Raw genomic sequence first — 17,824 nt, 5'->3', positions numbered from 1 at the left:
ATTAGACAAGGAGGGCACTAGCGTGCGACAAGGGCAAACATGTAAATGCGGAAGACAAGGAGAGCAACAGCGTGCGACAAGAACAGACTTATTCGCGCGGTGGACAAGGAGGGCAATAGCGTGTGACAAGGATAGCAACATAAATTAGTTCCACCTTTTCGTTGCTACTCAGTGCTAGTGTTTTAAGGTCCAGAAATTGACCAAATTTTTATTTGCAAAAAAATGGAATTAAGAGAATCAATTTGCAAGCTTTTGCTGTTGTTTTTCTCAAATTAAATCCTCAGCTTCTTTCCTATATGTCTTTTGATCTTTAGAAACGTATGCATAAAAGTTTACAGATTCTACTCTATAGATCGAAACACCTGGTCAAAGATGTAATATTTAGCTTTTTATAAATTGTATTCTAAATTTGTATTCAAATAATTTAAACCTGGACATAGTTGACTGTTTCAGTTTTAAAATACGTATGACTAAAATGTCGATTAATCGCGTGAAAATAAATTGTTTATTTACATTTCATTATTTCAGCACGAAGCCGTTCGGGTACAATTAAATAGATGAAAAAAATTTAGAATTTAATTTAAAAGACGCAATTATGAAAAATATCTTGCTCTGTACCGAATTCGTAATTTTACAAAAAAATGTAACTTTTCGAACCTTTGTTGCATGGAATCGATCATTATAAGAACGATACTAGATAATTCCTAAAATACAGGACACGAAAAGACATTGCATGGCAGGTCTATGTTCTTAGTCAATAATAAAACTATTTAAAGTAGTATAGTAGAGTAGTGTGTTAATTTGGACAACGAGTACGTTATTACAATTGTTAAATACAAAATATAACTTTTATTCTTTGTATGTTTATCAGAGAAATCTTACAATTGACAATGTGATAATTTTAGGTTATGTTGCAGGTTATGTTTAGATAGAAGTGCACGAGTTTGTAGTGAAATCAATTCCAATTTACATGACCGAAGCGATGGCTTTAAAGATAAAAAGAAAAACACTGGCAGATACAGTGAATTCGCTAGTTACTACGACGCCAGTGAGCTTCAATTCTGACGATGAAACCGAATACACAAAAGCCAAGGTAGTCGATCGTTACGACGAAAGCGATGGTTCAGATAGTAATTTACAAGTTTCTGAAATACGTAGACGAAATGTGGATCTTTTGGATCAAGTGGACAAAAGGTATAAAATTTCATTTCAATTTTATCATCAAACGTTATTAAACTAAGACATTGTATACATTTTCTTACTATAGGTACAAGGGTAAAAAAATTTCAAGGAAAGATATATATGGAGATAATGATGAAGATTCCAGTTCGCAAGGCACATCAGAAAGTGAAAACGAGGGAATGGACGATTTAGAACAAGAAAGCAATGACGATATGAACGATAGTAGTGATGAAGAAGACATCAAAGATAATGACAGTGACATTGGAGACAATGAAAGCGATGATTCAAACGAAGAACTAAGTCATGATAGTGAAACAAATGTAGAAGATTCAGAGGATGAATCCAGTATCAAGAATGAAGACAATGATACTTCTCTTGCAAAACAGAGAAAAGATATTGAGACAATATCGCAAACAAATGTAAGATCAGAGATAGAAAAAGGAAATTGTGTTAGAAATCAGTTAAAGCTTTGGGAAAATTTGTTGGAAGTAAGAATAAAGTTACAAAAGTGTTTAGTTACGAGTAATCAAATGCCTCAGCATGATGTTTACCAAAATTTTAAGACAAGCACAGAATATACAAAAACAGCTAATGAAACGGGAAATAATTTGAAAATGTTGTTAAATAATATGTTACAATTGCAAACTTTCTTATTGAAACAATATCCTGAAACGAAAAGTTTATGTATGCCTAATAAAAAAAGAAAAGCTGAGGAAAGCATAGATGAAATAGCAAATACAGAAGATCCAATGGATGAAGAAATTCCTTCAGATACAGAAGACGAAAATGAAGATAAAAGTGTATCTTCAGACGGAAATGTTGAAAATTTTAATAAAAATATATTTAGTAAAAAATTGAAACTCAACAACTATGAAAAAATATTAAATGATAATCACAAATCGTATATAGAACACAGAGATTCTGTCATACAAAAATGGAATGAAAAGACGAGGATAGCTAGTGGTAAATTAAATAAAGGTACAAAGGAAACGACTCTAAAACAAATCGAATTCGCATTGATTGATAAAGAAAAATTGCGTAGAAAGAGTCGATTGAAACGTTCAGAATATAAGATTGTTGGCAAGGAGGAAGCAACGGAAGATAATGATGGTAGAAGAGTTCAAGAATACGATTCTGAAATTTACGATGATGATGATTTTTATCATCAGCTTCTAAGAGATTTAATTGAATATAAATCATCTGATATCACTGATCCTATACAACTTAGTAAACAGTGGATACAGTTGCAGAATATGAGACGAAGAATGAAACGAAAGATAGATACGAGAGCTACCAAGGGTAGAAGAATACGGTATAATGTACATAATAAATTACTAAACTTTATGGCTCCTATTACTGTAAATGACAGATGGACAGATCATGCAAAAGATGAATTGTACAGTTCTTTATTTGGAAAAATTAAATCGTCAAATGGAGAATTTGGCCGTTAAGTTTAGAATAATTAATAAAAATGTTAATTTTGTATATTTTAGTCAGAAGTATTTTATAAAATTTATAGAAATTTGATAATGAAATGCAAACAAAAATAATTGTATCTAATACTATTTAATGAAAAATTGAATGAAAAATAAAATTTGTTCATTGAAATATATTTTAATTTTTTAAAACCTATAAGAATATTGAAAATTTTATACCTAATAATATTTATTTGTTATAATTTTATCATACAAAATGTTATCGTGTATATATAATCTTGTTTAGCAAATAAAGTAGTTTTAATATAATTAATATTAATTAATTTAAAATTAATACAATTAAATTCATCGTATCCTTTTTTTTCATATGTAATATTTTAGTATATTTTATATAAAATCAGAGATTAAATGTAGGCAATTGTCTCAACAGAGAAGAAATTTTTCCAAATAAAAAATAAATTATTTTTTTAATAAAAAGTGATAATATTAGTTAAAAGTGTTCTTAAAATGTATATATTTTTTTTAAAACAAAGCTGCGCCCTCTATGTATTCTACATCAAAACAATAAATTATATTAAATAAAATTTGCATAATTTTATAAAAATAATTTTATCGAATTTTTTGAAACAAATGATCGAATGTTTGTTATCTCTGTCACAGACTTCTGTTTTTTTTTTTAAACAATTATTTTACGCATCACTATTGCGTTTATTTGATCCGTGGTATATGTACACGTCGTTTCACTCTAATTCAACCGGTGATTGCGTTCGTAGGAGCAGCGATAGTTATGGATTCTGCTTGTCAAAATTCAGATTTTAGTTCGAAATATTTGCTTGGTCAGTTAAATATAGCTAGAAAAGAAATCAATAATTTAAGGTATTATTTGCATTTTTTTTTTGTTACATCTTGTCTTTATAAATCCAGAGAATTATTCAAAAAGATATCAACAAGTTCCACACAACATGCTGTTATTTATAAAGTACACGTATCTCTCGTACGTACATGGACGTATGAATATTACATATACGTGAAATAAATAATAGAATATAAATATTATATTTTTTTATTGAAAATTAAAATAAAAAATTGTTTTATTGATATGCGACATAACGTATTATAATAGGATTAGTGATTATTTTTTTAATCTTTGCAGACAACAAATAAAAAGTCTCCGATATATACATGAAAAAGATGTTGATAGTATAAAGCGTCTTCTGGAATCATATAGAAATGGACCATCTGCGTCTAAGACAAAAATCACAGGTTCAGATGATGTGAAACCTAGCACCAGTACAGATGAAGACACTGTAAAGTTGAAACCAATTGGAGTAATATCTACTTGGTTCCCTAGCAAACGAGGCACACCCAGACAAACACGTATCTGTGGGAAAGTACCTGGAAAACTGTTATTATATAATTCAGTATTTACTAATCCTGATCATGCACTTGAAGGATTACAAGATTTTTCACATATGTGGTAAGATAACTTATTTAGTAAACGAATTTTATTTTATTTATTTATTTATTTCTAAACAATTAATGCAAAATCATTTCTAATTCAATAGGGTTCTATTCTACTTTCATAGAAATGATTCAACGCATGTTCGTGCTAAAGTTGCACCTCCAAGATTAAACGGTACAAAAACAGGTGTATTTTCTACACGTTCGCCACATCGTCCATGTCCAATTGGTTTGAGTTTAGTAAAAATTACAACCATAGAAAATCACACAATTTACTTTGAAGGTGTAGATATGGTTGATCAGTCACCTGTGCTAGATATAAAACCTTATATACCACAGTACGACAGTCCTTTATATTTTGAGAAATTAAGCAATAGGTCACAAGAATCGAATTTGGATGATGCATTCGAATGTATAGAAGAAACTGCCAGAAATCAGAGTCTTGGAGATGAACCAAGAAGTTTACTTTCAGAATCTTATTATAGAAAACCTATCAATAAAGCGAACCAAGAGACAGATGTTTCTAGAGATGAAGAAATTGCTCTAAGGTTACAAGCTGAGGAATTTCAAAGAAATTCAAATTTTGAAAGTTACTCCAGTATGAGACATTTTTCTGAATTAAGTGATATCAGTTTGCACAATAACGGCACATTACAACATAGCGTAGATGTAACCGACATTCATAGAACTCCTTACACACTTCCTGATACTTTGTCTGATCCGAGAACAAGTCTGAATATAACAGGGCACAATGTACTTTCGTCTGATATAGAACCAGAAAGTTTAGTAGATATAAACAGTAGATTACAAAATATTAACGTAAGTGAGCGTACTAATGTAGAACCAGTTTACGGATCGAGAAGCGTGGAGTCCAATTATACAGAAACACATGCTTCTCGGTCTAGACTTTTAGATGGAGCTGATGGACCAAATACTATTTGTGGCACCGACATAGATTTAATTCGTAGACGATCGTTAAGCTCGAGAATTGACAATTCTCCTGTTAGGATGGGAGTACGGGAAGCTCCTGATGGAGAAGAAGGATTAGAACCACAAATTCTCACTCCTTCGCAACATTTACCGAGTCAAGTAATACGAACAATGTCAAACAATAGTTTACCAGACAGCGGAGATACACATTTAGTTTTCTCCTCTGAATCGAGAAATCTTGAGAATAGAAATTCAGGATCTAATATCTCTTCAGAAATAAGAATTCCAGAATGGATATCAAGACCTCGGACACCTCTATGTGTAGTGTTTAACGACCGTGCGTTGATTCAATTAAATGAGATTTTAGGAACTAAAATTAACGATCAGAAAGTGGCTATTGAAAATGTACTTCGCGAAGATCCTAGATCAGTATATTTAAGACAACGATGGGGTAGCCAATTTTATACTTTCTTAATTCACGATTTACACATCACTTGTAGATTTGATGACAACAGAGGTATAGTGACAGTTTTCCAAGTCAGACACGCTGGTCGTATTTGCGAATGTGGAGAACCTGAATGGCAATGTTTGGGTCATTCACCACCATCGTCTTAAAGTATATATACACATGTGCATATATAATATCACTAACTTTGCTATTATTTTTTAAATTTGTTGATTATATTACAAAAGATGATTGTGAGCAACTTGATTTACCTTTAAAGAAATTCTGCATCATTTATTCAGAAATATGACATTTTATTTATGTCTCACTGAATATTTCATATTTTTAACTTAACATTTATTATGTAAGGAATAAAAATTCAGTATATTAAACAATTACTAGTAATTCAAACAAAAATGTTAAAATTACAAATTTGAAATATTCTGTGAGTTGCACATCAAAAATTAAAAAGAAAATATCGCTATCATGTGCAATACAATTTTTAAATAATCTTTTATATGATTTACAATAATTGGAAATGATATTCAAGAACTATCCTAGATCTATTTCAAGATTTATTACATTACAATTACTTTTTATGTAAAAAGTGGAATTCAGTAAAATATTTAATTACATTTCTAATTCATTTATTAATAATTTTGCTAATGGAAATGATTCTTTTTTTTAAACTTCTTTCTACAGTGTAGAACTAGTCTTAGATCTTTCGCAAATTCGTCAATATATATGCATTTTTAAAAGATTTATCTAATTTTTAATTTAAGGTGTATTTAGATATCAACTCTACGAATTTTGTAAATTACGGCGTCTCTAAAAGTAGATAAATTTTCTATTATTTTATTTATTGTATAATCTTTTATGATTTTTTTAATTATAATTATATTATCGCATATCACTTTGTTATGATACAGAAGTTCCTATATTTTTAGTCTTTGTAAATGATTATAATACAAAATTGTTTTAAATTCATGCGCAAAATAAAATATTTCAAAAAGAATTTATTTTAATTTTTAGCTGTAAAAAATTATTCTCCAAAATATTTCCATGATATGTAATATTTGTTTTATTAAATTACTTTGAAGACTCATATAAGGGAAAATATTTATTAATTAAAACTATATATATATATATTATATATATAAAATTCAAGTATACATCCGTATTGTTGAATCTGCACCTGCAGAAAATACCCATGGTTGAATAGGATGAAACATCACGTCCAAAATACCAAAATCATTGTAAGACTCGTGATTGCATAATCTTTTAAGTGGTACGATCAATGCATTTTGCAATAAATCACTGAAATACATTATGAAATAAACAATATGTGACAAACAATAGTATCAAATAATTATAATAGTTAGCTTACTTGTAAACCATTCCATGGGAAACGATAAGACCTCTATCATCAGCACCGGATGCAAAAAGTGGATATCGCTTATGAAACGCAACACCACGAACGCCTGTACCATGTAAACGTAATGTTTGATAAGGTTTTGTACTTAAATCAAGATCGAACCAAAGCATTTTGCGGTCATAAGTGCCTACTAAAATATTGTCGCCTCCTAGAAACATAGATATTTACATATATATAATTAATAAGTGTGGTAAAGTATTAATATCTACTCTACCTGGATGTATTGCCATTGATGATATCCATTGTGAGTTGGATAATAACTTTTTAATCATTTCTTGTTTTATTAAATCATATATTCGAACATTTCGTTGAGTCTACAATTATTGAGTCTGCAGTTATACACTTAAAATTTTAAATTTAATTTATATTCTTTTCTACTTACCGCTACAAACAAATAAGGTCTAATTGGATGAAACAGGACACACTGTATTAAACCCTTTGATTTCGTAAAAGGCAACTGAGATCTCCGTTTTGATAACTGATTTATTAAGACAGACCTGTTTTGACCATCGGGCATAACAGTAGCAAAATAATCACCTTTACCATGCCAAGTCACTTGTTTTACTATTTTAAAATGATTTAAAATTATCCTAATTCCATTAGTCCAATAATCACCTTCTGCTTGTTCCCACTGAACAGCAGTTTTCACTCTCTCACTTACTATAACAAAAATGCAAGTATTATAAACAAATTATTATAGAAAGTATTGTAAAAGACTATGTTTTACAATACCTATAACATCACTTTGAGGTATTATTTCCAACAACTGATTCGTTTTATTAGTAATTAAATGATCTCCAACGTCAGGATTTATTAAAAGAACCTTCTTTTCTGCGGCTACTGCTATAAGCGATAGAGATTGATTTGGACACCATGCTACAGATCTAATTATCCCTCCACACGGTATTGTTTTTATACATCTGCCAGTTGCTATTTCCCATACTGTGAAACAATGAACAGTGTTATATATTATGTATAATATTTTATATATAAAAGACATACTTTTTAAATTCATGTCATCACCGCCAGAAGCAATATACTGTCCCATTGGTTCTGCAGTAATACTTCTCACCATATCTGCATGACCTTTAAATACCATAGACATTGTTGTAGGAAAAGGTTGTAGATCCTTTGGACTGGGTAACTGAGGTACTAAGGCTTCTGGTTCTATTGTTAATCTCATTTTCAGTGCTCTAGGACACAAGTACAAATCTAGACACCTCTGAAATCTTTCTTTAACATATTTGGGATAAGCTGGAACTTCGCGGAGAGAATTGTATTTTTGTGGAATGAAGTGTAATTTTCGTTTCCATGGAGTTGTTTGTAATTTATTCCATTCTTTCAATTCTTTATTATCGAATAAGTATTCTGGAGGAGGATTATAGCTTTCTGCATGTCCAGGCAAATGTCTTTTTGGTGCAGGAATATGTTTATGAATTCTACGCATTTCTTCAGCTTGATCATCTGATTGCCACAACATGTAAAATTGTGGTTTATTTGTCTTCTGTTCCCTTTCTTTTTTTAATTCTGCTGTTGACTTTATCCAACCCATTTTAAGCGCATGAACTAATTTTGATACCTTTCTAGCTTCTGGTTTAGATGGTAAGAATGAACGTTTATGTTCAGGAAATTTACGTAATGGTGTCTTCATTACCTCTGAAGTAAACCATTCTATCCATGGCTAATGAAATAACATAAAAATATAATTCTTGAATTACTACATTACTATTGAATTTAAAAAATACTTACACCATATTCATCAAATGTTACATCTGGAATTTTTCGTTTTTGTATCCTTGTAATTAAATCTATGTCTGCTTCACTTAATACAACATCTTGCCCAGTTTGAGGATCTTTAATTGTTCTCCAGAAATCAGGATCTTCCATTCTTTTCAAAAAATTGTCTAGTTGATCACCTTTCTGAGGTTTTATAATTTTTTTGCCATCCCAATTGTAACCAATGTGATCGTATTCATCATACCACTTCATTGGTATGTTTCCAACTGTATTACGTATATCTTCTTCATCAGAACTATCATATTCATACTCATCTACTTCTTGATCTGCTATTGTCTCGTCATTATTTTCATTGTTTATATTAGATTCAGTACTATTCTTAGTATTCTTTCTTTTAGATTTTTCTATATCTGATTTTAAGTTTTTTTTATTCTGTACCTTATCCTTTTGTACAACTTCACCAATATTTAATTCATCTGATTTATTAATTTTGTTTGTTTTCTTACTTTGCTTTTTGGTTTGTAATGTATCAGATGTATTTTTAGTATTAATATTAGTTTTGGAAGATTTATTTTTCTTTATTTTTTCAGATACATTATCCTTAGATGTTGTGGGAGTATTAAAATTTTCGCTTTTCTTTTTCAAATTTTCATCTTTACTTTCATCATTGCTTTCATTAAGAGAAATACTTTCTTCATCACTTTCAGAATAATCTAGACCAAGATCATCTGAATCTGTCTCAAAACTTAAATCACTTTCTTCATCGTCGGATTCAAAAACAATTTGATCCTGTTCAGTGTCTGATACAGGAACGTCTTCATTTTCATTTACTTCCTCATCTGAACTTTCGTCATTGTTGTTCACTTCAGTAGACAATAAGTCTTCAGTACCTGAATCCTAAATAATATTTTTCGTTATTTAAGTAATTTTTTATTAAATACAAAAATAATGATATCTTCGAAATATATGTAGTTCTAAATTAAACAATTTGGTTATGTTTTCTTATAGGTTAGAACATGCCGATAAAAGAAATGTTACCGATTCTTCTTCAAATATGGATTTTGTCGAATCTGGTTCTTCTTTTTTAACATTATTTTCAGTTAGTACATTATTTAATTTTCTCTTTACGATTTTCCGTTGATTCTTCATCTTTTTCACGTGTTACTGTTTTCACGTGTCCTCTGACATCTGTGAGGTTTGGCGCGCGTTCTTCAAATTCAAATTTCAAGAGTCCAATATCAAAGTCCTAAACTACGATTTCAAATTAAAATTCAACACTGTTAATATTGCAATAATTACAGCTGAAGGATCGCTTGTGATCTCAGTTTAAGCGTGTGAGAGTGTCGCTCCGATGTCACTTAGAATATATTCCTCCCCTGTCTAGAGCCACACTAATGAATAATCTGACTGGTGACTCCGAGATGAAACGCTAACTCCTTTAACTCCAAAATACTTTTTGATAATGACCTCTCTCTTTCAGGATCCCGAGTGTGTGAGTAGGAATTATTATTTTTTTCTCTTGACCGAAAAGTTCCACTTAACATGACAATACAAGAGATAAAAATGAGGTTATGAACATTTCACATGGTTGTTATCAGTAGCTTTAAATACAGTTTACATATAAGTTATCAAATGAAACAATGTGTACTGTATTCAATGTGTATTTTATCAATTTGATAGGAATAAATTGACACATTCTTTTTAACAAAACATGTCCAAATTCAAAACATACAAATAAAATTTTCATTTTTTGAATGTTTAACATAATGTACGAATATTATATTTATAATATCTTGTCCATTATTGCATAAAGTATTTAAAACATTGTGTGAACTATTTGTTGCCAAAATATGATCTGATATAATAAATTTATGTATCTTACATTTATATATTTACACTTTCATATACATTATTTTTATTGTTGTGTTAATAGTTCGAGAAATGCACAGGTAAATAATTGTCAGTAAAAAAATAACAAATGTCTGTGAATTCTTAATATAATAACATTTCTCAATTTGCTATATTACTATATTATATCTTGTTTGTTGCGCGGTATTAGGCGGCGTAGTTGTTGGATGAATGTGAACAGGTAAATCCCATATCATTGTTTCAACATCCAAGATCAATGGTCCTTGCCAGTTAATAGTACTTTTATTGGGCACTTCTACCAGTTTGGAAGTCGTAACAAATTCGAAATGTAATCTCCACTTTAGTGTCATTAAATCAGTAGTAAAATCTGGGGTCACATGCAATGGTATGGGTAATACCAAATGAGAATATTTCAAACCCATACACATTTCGTGGTGTTTATTGTAACTGACTAAAGTCGGTGTTGAAGTCTTTCCTCGTCTGTACTCCTCTGAAATATGTTCCTCTGATTGCAACGCAACAGATACCTGAGCGCAGGAAACGGTAGCATTCGAGAAATCAAACGTTCCAACGATATCTTCTCCGAGTTTGTAAGAATTTTTGAAAAGACAAAATCTTACAATACGTCCACGTCCGTTTGTGATATTATAAAAGTTTGGGCTGCGTCTCGCTGTTAAATTCTAAATGTAAAAGCAAAGAATTAATATTATGTTTACATAATAAATACAAATTTCTATATAAACATAATGAACCTGAAGAGTCTGTAGTGCAACGTCTAATGGAGTATCTCTATGTTGTGTTTCCATGAATGGATTATTTGGACTTAAATCAACGCTATCATTACAAGCAGTTACTTCAGGCAATTCTACAAATTCACAAATAAAAACAAGAGCTTTAATCACAATTCTTTTTTATAATGAATTAATAGATATATAAATGTTATACTAAATTTATTAAAGTAAGAAGATTAAATAATACACTACCGCTTAAAGAAAGTACTCTAAATGGAACTCTAAGTAACTTTATGGCTGTGTTTACTCTTTGTGTCCCAACTGTAATTTTATACGAATATTTTACTGCATGCCCTCTATAGGATGGAGGTGCATCACTTGGAATTGTTTCTCGATAAATATCTATAAAATTTAATGTACTTTTATTCATATGCTTGACCTTCAATATATCCAAATTCCAATTAACCCAGGATTACCCACCTGGAGGTCTAGTGCAGGTACAGCCCGGCACTAGACCCCCACGTGGGTAATCCCGGGTTAAGAACTCACATGTTTTACTTTCACCAGGAGATAATCTTAAGTCACAAAACAAAATTTTTGGTTTTGTATTTAGAACAACATGACCATTATCCTGCTGCCATGGTGCAAAGGTTGTATCTGAAAGACACTTATTATAAAAAACAAACTGAATGAATTAGAAAGTTAGATTCGTTAGAATCAAAATTAAAGAAACGGATTCTGTACTTTTTTAGGCAACAATTAGAAATTATTACTTTAAAATACTATGAACTTACTTGCATTAATAGCTGCTAATTGTGCTGTCATGTTTAGTTTTTCTGAGAAAACAATTTTACTATTTGTAGAACATTGACAATGAACCTGAGCACTAGCCCATGCGAGACTCTCAAAAATGTCACTAAAATTAATTATAATTTGTATATAAGAATTTATCTCTTTGATATATACAAGTTAACTACACATCACCTGTGACTTTGGGAGATTTGATGAATTGGATTTGGTGGATTACTAAATGTGACTAAACATTCAATAACTTCACCAGAAAAATATACAGGTCCTCTAATTAATTTTGCTGTTATCTCAATCATGATTTTTACTACAATAATTAAATTTCACAATGTTAATCCGTTTTCTGAAATATATTAATTTATATTGAAAATTTGCCTTACGATATTTTATATGTATTATGGTATTATAATAAATTAATTATTTTACTGCATAAGCCAAAGGAAATTTAAAATATTTTGAAATGAATATGTATGAAATTTTATATACATACATATTCAATCCATAAACATTCATCAGGTTATTTATCCACACTCTAATGTTGACGATGTTTAAGATTTCAATCATTAGTCTAGAATTATATGTGTTGAAGAGTGCCAATACTTTTACAGAAAACTTAAACGTCAGTTTACAATGTTGTAATGTGAATTTTCCTAATCTTTTTAATATGTATTTCTTATTATATGTTATTTTTTATTATATTTTATTTTTTTTAGTATTGATTTACTAGCATTAATTTTTATAACTTACAATTTAACATTGCACAATATTGCGTTGCATTGTTTTACATAACATAACCTATAATTTTATAATCAATTTAATAACAATTATTACTACGATGACAGAAGTAACTGCATATGAAATTTTTAATAAAATTGATAATAAGAATTATACACTTTATGTAGAATGGTTTCATTTGTGTCTTAAGATAATGTTGTTAAATTCAACAATACCACCATTAACCGGCGAGGTTAGTGTACAAGTTGGAAAAGCCCGAAATTTAAATTTAATTGATGTAAATCCTTAAAATTGTGTGGGTTTAATTTTTTAATAAAAATAGCTAACAAACAAATTATGTTATAGATGGATAGCGAAAGTATAAATTATTTTTCTAGCGAATTATCTAAATCTTCTGATGAATACGTCGAAGAGACGAAACAAATACTTGGTGGAAAAGATACAAAAATTCAGTTTCTTGTCAAAAATGAAATTTTCGAATGGAAAAGAAACGCATGGACTCTCGGGAGAATTAAACTACGTACTGTTTCAGATATCCAAGTAATTTGTGAAAGTTTTCAACAGCTGTTGAAATTTTTCCGAAACATCCAAGAAAAGATGACGATATTAGAAGAAGAAAATACAAATTTAATAAATGTAAATAAAGAATTAAGTTCCAAAATAGAAAAAATGATTGAAATCAAGAGTACTATGGAACAAGATCTATATAAGAAGTTTATAATAGTTTTAAATTCAAAGAAAAAGAAAATTAAAGAATTAACAGATGTCATAGAAGAGAAAGAAAATACTGAAAAATCAGTCTTTGATGTATGTACAGATGAAGAATCAGGAAAAGAAGATGAAGCTGTAAAAAATATTACAATATCTACCAAAGTTAGCAAAAAAAAATCTCTTAATAATACTAGTCCAAAAAGTATTCAGGAAACCAAAAAGGCAAATCATATTATTAAAATAATTCCTAAAGCATCCACCAGCAGTGATTGGACAGAAAATAAGATAAGTACTTTAAATAAAAAAGTAGATGAAAATGAAGAAGAAAGTTGTAATCCCAAGAAGTCAAAAAGTATCTTGAATTTTGAAGAAGAATCTGAGGAAGAATTATTTTCTTAATAATGCAAGTTTATCTATTTACAATTTTTATTTACAATTATACATCTTTTAAAACATAGATTGTGCAATAAATAATTGGAAATAATTTATGTTTCCAATGTGAGTAAAAAAATTGTTTATTACATTTTAATGTAATAATTCAAATTTTATTTCAATTGAAGATACATTAAGCACATTAATCTTTATAGATTAGACATTTCTCTAATCATAATTTAATGTATCTAAAATACACGAATCCAATAAAATTGTATATATGAATTTAATGTATTTATGTATAATGATTTTCCAAAATTAATTTTAATATGTATGTATTTATATGTATTACGAATTATATGTAAAAAAAATTGTAATACATAGCCTGAATAAATTAATTTATCTTTTAAAAGAAGTATTACTTACTTTAAAAGAAAAATTACTATATCAAATTTTATAAAATATTTTACGATTACCTGGAGTTCAAGAGTCTGAGGAGGGGACATTGAATTCACAAAAATAGTAATATGCATACAAATAAGTCGTACGTTATAGGCTAAAATTATGTTGCAGTATATTAAATTACCTTGCCCTAATTGAAGATGATTTTAAAAGCTCGAATACTAGGTTCCGATCCAACAATCCGCGCGAAAGTTTTTCACAGAGTAGCGTTAGTTAAGCGTATTTCATTTTCGCGTCAATGAGGTTTATACTTGCAGAGATTATGGTAGGCACGTAAAATATTTGATTAATTAGATACCCATTTCTTATTGTAAAGACAGTCTGTGCCACTATAGTTTGAAAGATCTTAAAAAAATCTTAAATAGATTAATAGTAAGTTTGTTGTAAAGGTATTAATGTCGCGCTTCATAAAAAAAATTGTCGATCGTCTTGTTCCGGTTGTACTCGAGAGTGAATAGATGAAGGTAACGTTGGCGGTGATGGATTAACGAATGGTACGTGATAATCGTAACGATAATAAGTGAACGATTCCCACCGAGGGTGTTGAACATCTACGGAAGTATTTGTAGTAATTGAGGCAGTATTACCATAGTAACTTCTCTCTGGTATGCTCGAAGTGTAACTATACTGTGGTTCCAAAAGACTTTGAAGATGTCGTATATACGTGATCGCATGCCTAAGTGACTCGATTTTCGAAAGTTTTTTGCCGGGTGGTTTACAGATTGGTAGCTTCGATCGTAGAAGCTCGAAAGCGCGATTCATATCACGCATTCTTGTCCGTTCACGGTCGCAAGCTGATTTTTTATAATCTAAAAACAAAACTAAAATTAATTTAATAACAACGAGAGATATTATTTATCTTTGAGAGTTTATTATATTTTTCACCTTTCTCAGTTTGTGATGGTTCTCTTTGGACTGATTTTATATTCGTTTCGTGAAGGATTTCCAAGTGGGGATGAGTGTTGATCACTTCCGGTTCGGGAACTCTTATCACAAATACTCGATTATTTTGTTGACGATCTTCGAAATTTTCATCCTGCCATGATCTTCTTACAGATTGTCGTCGAGGCATATTTGTATTTTCTATAAATAAATGTTTTATTGTAATTTTGTAATTATTTTTTTTATATTTATTATTATATTTTTTATATTTATTATTATATTTTATATTTATATTTATTACATCAAATGTAATTAAATCACAACTATACCTGGACCACTTCTTATTAACTGATCCTGCAAATATTGGTTGATACTAGAAACTTTAGACGGCAAACTTTCTTCTTGATTTAAAATATCTTGCTGTTGCTTAGAATTTTTATCTAAATCCAATAATATAGGCGAATGTACGCATTCTTCGTTGGTGCTATCATTTTCTGACTGGGAAACAAAATTTTGTATTTTATTTATTAATTAATTTATTCATCTAAAAGCGTTTAATCGCTTGTTCTTGATTTTAAACGCATTTTTTTCTAAAAAATATTCGAATGGTTAGTATCTTGAAAACAAATTTTTCAGTTAATCCGAAATTCCAACACAATTATTCTTTATGTATGTATAATTTATTTTATACGTATCGCTCTTCGCAAGTAAAAAAAATAAATAAATAAATATATTACAACTTTCGATTAATTTATTAATCACAGAGTGAAGAGATAAAACACGCCGTAAGAAAGTTTGAATATGTTAATTGATATTCAATAGTAATTATCAAAAAAATTCCAAAACATATTTCGAATATAAATGAATACAGAAAATTTCAAGATGCCATAGTTTTCGCCCAAAAGTTTTTAAAGTTCCGAAAGTTCTCTTTTTAAAATCGTGTCTCTTAATAGACATGTCTTTAAGTTCTTCAGACTGATATTAAATAAGAGTTTGAAGAAATTTTACCTCGTTTCTCGATAATTTGTTGCCGTATTCCTCAGAGTCCATATCGAAGAATCAAATTATTATCAGTGGAAATACTGACTAATCGTTGTTGAAACGGTTTGACCAATAAGGTGTTAAAGGTACTGTCGATCTACCTTCTTTGAGAAACTTTCCTAAGGCATATATCATACGAGACTGTCGAACACATTGGATAAGATGTAGATCGGTCACAGACAGTCGTTATTAATGTTAATTTTATCCATTTATTAAGTATTCAGGTGTTCCAACAGAGGTTCTCAATTTATGGAGAATCATCAACATCAGCCAGATGATTTTTGGTCCCAGACTATTGTGGACGATTCGAGTAAAGCTGTGCTAAGTTTTAACAGTTCAAACCTTCGTTCGTTATTGAAAAAAAAAAAATACTTTTAAAAGTTTTTTTCACACACACACATATAGATCCTTTATTTAATAAATCTTTGAAAACCTTTTTATTAATTTAGTCAGATCTAATTCAAATATAGTGGCGTTTGATGCGTGCTGTTTATGGTATAAAGCTCTATAAAACTAAAAATTCCACTTTAAAAAGACTTTATTGCAATAAATTTCAGTAATATTTTGTTACTCAGAATAATTTTTAAATTATTCGTGTCTAAGCTAACATTCAATTTTTTATTTAATTTCAATAAATTGTACTCTTACAAATTAGAGTGTTACTTCATTCTCATATCTGAGAAATATTATTTTTAAACTCATATGCTTTGTTTTGTATTTTATTAAACTCAAATATTAAAATATATAATAATAATATTTTATTTTGATGAATAACACGCTTCATAAATTTTGACCTGTTCTTTTTTCTCTGTCCTACACTCAACTTAAATCGTCAAATGAATTTTTTTAACATTCTACGGTATATACATATCCACTGTATATTTATGGATTGTAATTAATTTAAATTTCACTTTCGAAAAATGAGAATGTTTTTTTATCGTGTCAAATGATATGAGTGCCACTGGGATGATCGGAATAAAAGTGGGAATGCAAACATCGAAACATAATAGACGCCCGCTCGATGGAAATACTAATGAGACAGACGATGCAAGTATAACGGATTGTGAAGAATAGCGATAATTTTTGAGAATGCGTCGAAACCTGTATCTTTATAGAAAAATTAAGCATTCATATTACTAGAGGGAGAATAGACCGGAACTCGAATGCACTATCAAATTACTCTCACACGAGTTCTTAATTACTTAATTCGAGAAACAGCTCGTCTTTATGTCTCATTTCACGTATAATGATATAATTTTCTCATTGATAAAAATTGTATACTTGTAGTTGTAGAATTTTACAATGACTTATCAATTTTTTGATAAACACAACGTGCAAAAAATTGTTATTTACCATATGCTAAAACGCAGTGGCCCTTTTTAGAAGAATAAATTATTAATAAAGTCCGCAACTCTTCTATAGTAAATAAATTCAAGGATTAATGCAATTTGTGAGACTATTCAGAAGCTTGATGGTTGTTAAAATTAATCCTGCAAATAATTTTATTATTTAGCTTTTTTTTTTGCCTTCCTTGTCTTATTATTAAATTTTTTCTTATTATTTCTTATTATTATTATTCTTATTATTT

At 29.3% G+C, this 17,824-nt stretch overlaps 6 protein-coding genes across 12 annotated transcripts; 3 read left to right on the top strand and 3 right to left on the bottom strand.

Moving 5' to 3' along the window:
- Nucleotides 1-165: 165 nt before the first annotated feature.
- LOC122534257 (protein AATF) lies at nt 166-2,710 on the top strand. Of its 4 annotated transcripts, none has more exons than XM_043664727.1 (4): nt 166-374; nt 529-740; nt 918-1,194; nt 1,268-2,710. In XM_043664727.1, the coding sequence occupies exons 3-4, from the start codon at nt 971-973 to the stop codon at nt 2,631-2,633; spliced, it is 1,590 nt and encodes a 529-aa protein (XP_043520662.1). In that variant the 5' UTR covers nt 166-374; nt 529-740; nt 918-970; the 3' UTR covers nt 2,634-2,710. The 4 variants fall into 4 exon arrangements, with proteins under 4 accessions (XP_043520662.1, XP_043520659.1, XP_043520660.1 ...); XM_043664724.1 differs by having other exon boundaries at nt 529-812; XM_043664725.1 differs by having other exon boundaries at nt 529-812; nt 906-1,194.
- Nucleotides 2,711-3,316: 606 nt separating this feature from the next.
- Nucleotides 3,317-5,813, top strand: LOC122534260. The gene is made up of 3 exons (XM_043664729.1): nt 3,317-3,494; nt 3,772-4,095; nt 4,184-5,813. The coding sequence occupies exons 1-3, from the start codon at nt 3,406-3,408 to the stop codon at nt 5,622-5,624; spliced, it is 1,854 nt and encodes a 617-aa protein (XP_043520664.1). The 5' UTR covers nt 3,317-3,405; the 3' UTR covers nt 5,625-5,813.
- Nucleotides 5,814-6,553: 740 nt separating this feature from the next.
- Nucleotides 6,554-10,134, bottom strand: LOC122534236 (ribosome biogenesis protein BOP1 homolog). Its single transcript, XM_043664671.1, has 8 exons — nt 9,665-10,134; nt 8,639-9,523; nt 7,892-8,570; nt 7,622-7,831; nt 7,272-7,549; nt 7,104-7,203; nt 6,842-7,037; nt 6,554-6,771 (listed from the first exon to the last, which is right to left on the bottom strand). Exons 1-8 carry the CDS (start codon nt 9,773-9,775, stop codon nt 6,618-6,620), a joined length of 2,613 nt encoding a protein of 870 aa, XP_043520606.1. The 5' UTR covers nt 9,776-10,134; the 3' UTR covers nt 6,554-6,617.
- A 212-nt stretch (nt 10,135-10,346) lies between these two features.
- LOC122534237 (RAB6A-GEF complex partner protein 2) lies at nt 10,347-12,867 on the bottom strand. Of its 4 annotated transcripts, none has more exons than XM_043664674.1 (7): nt 12,781-12,867; nt 12,211-12,376; nt 12,021-12,142; nt 11,776-11,883; nt 11,479-11,628; nt 11,248-11,360; nt 10,347-11,175 (listed from the first exon to the last, which is right to left on the bottom strand). In XM_043664674.1, the coding sequence occupies exons 2-7, from the start codon at nt 12,330-12,332 to the stop codon at nt 10,645-10,647; spliced, it is 1,146 nt and encodes a 381-aa protein (XP_043520609.1). In that variant the 5' UTR covers nt 12,333-12,376; nt 12,781-12,867; the 3' UTR covers nt 10,347-10,644. The 4 variants fall into 4 exon arrangements, with proteins under 4 accessions (XP_043520609.1, XP_043520608.1, XP_043520610.1 ...); XM_043664673.1 differs by lacking the exon at nt 12,781-12,867 and adding an exon at nt 12,524-12,617; XM_043664675.1 differs by lacking the exon at nt 12,781-12,867 and adding an exon at nt 12,524-12,592 and having other exon boundaries at nt 12,211-12,340.
- On the top strand, nt 12,844-14,119 carry LOC122534238 (DNA repair protein XRCC4-like). The gene is made up of 2 exons (XM_043664677.1): nt 12,844-13,000; nt 13,114-14,119. The coding sequence occupies exons 1-2, from the start codon at nt 12,869-12,871 to the stop codon at nt 13,876-13,878; spliced, it is 897 nt and encodes a 298-aa protein (XP_043520612.1). The 5' UTR covers nt 12,844-12,868; the 3' UTR covers nt 13,879-14,119.
- A 153-nt stretch (nt 14,120-14,272) lies between these two features.
- On the bottom strand, nt 14,273-16,484 carry LOC122534264. Its single transcript, XM_043664735.1, is given in 5 exon segments — nt 14,273-14,729; nt 14,731-15,122; nt 15,199-15,396; nt 15,525-15,693; nt 16,204-16,484. Coding segments are annotated over 5 exon segments (825 nt in total). The 5' UTR covers nt 16,246-16,484; the 3' UTR covers nt 14,273-14,705.
- Nucleotides 16,485-17,824: the final 1,340 nt, after the last annotated feature.

Source organism: Frieseomelitta varia, unplaced genomic scaffold (genome assembly GCF_011392965.1).
Source record: "Frieseomelitta varia isolate USP_RPSP 00005682 unplaced genomic scaffold, Fvar_1.2 scaffold_580, whole genome shotgun sequence".
Taxonomy (NCBI): domain Eukaryota; kingdom Metazoa; phylum Arthropoda; class Insecta; order Hymenoptera; family Apidae; genus Frieseomelitta; species Frieseomelitta varia.
Note: the sequence above shows the minus strand (reverse complement) of the source record. Positions and strands in the feature narration are given on the sequence as shown.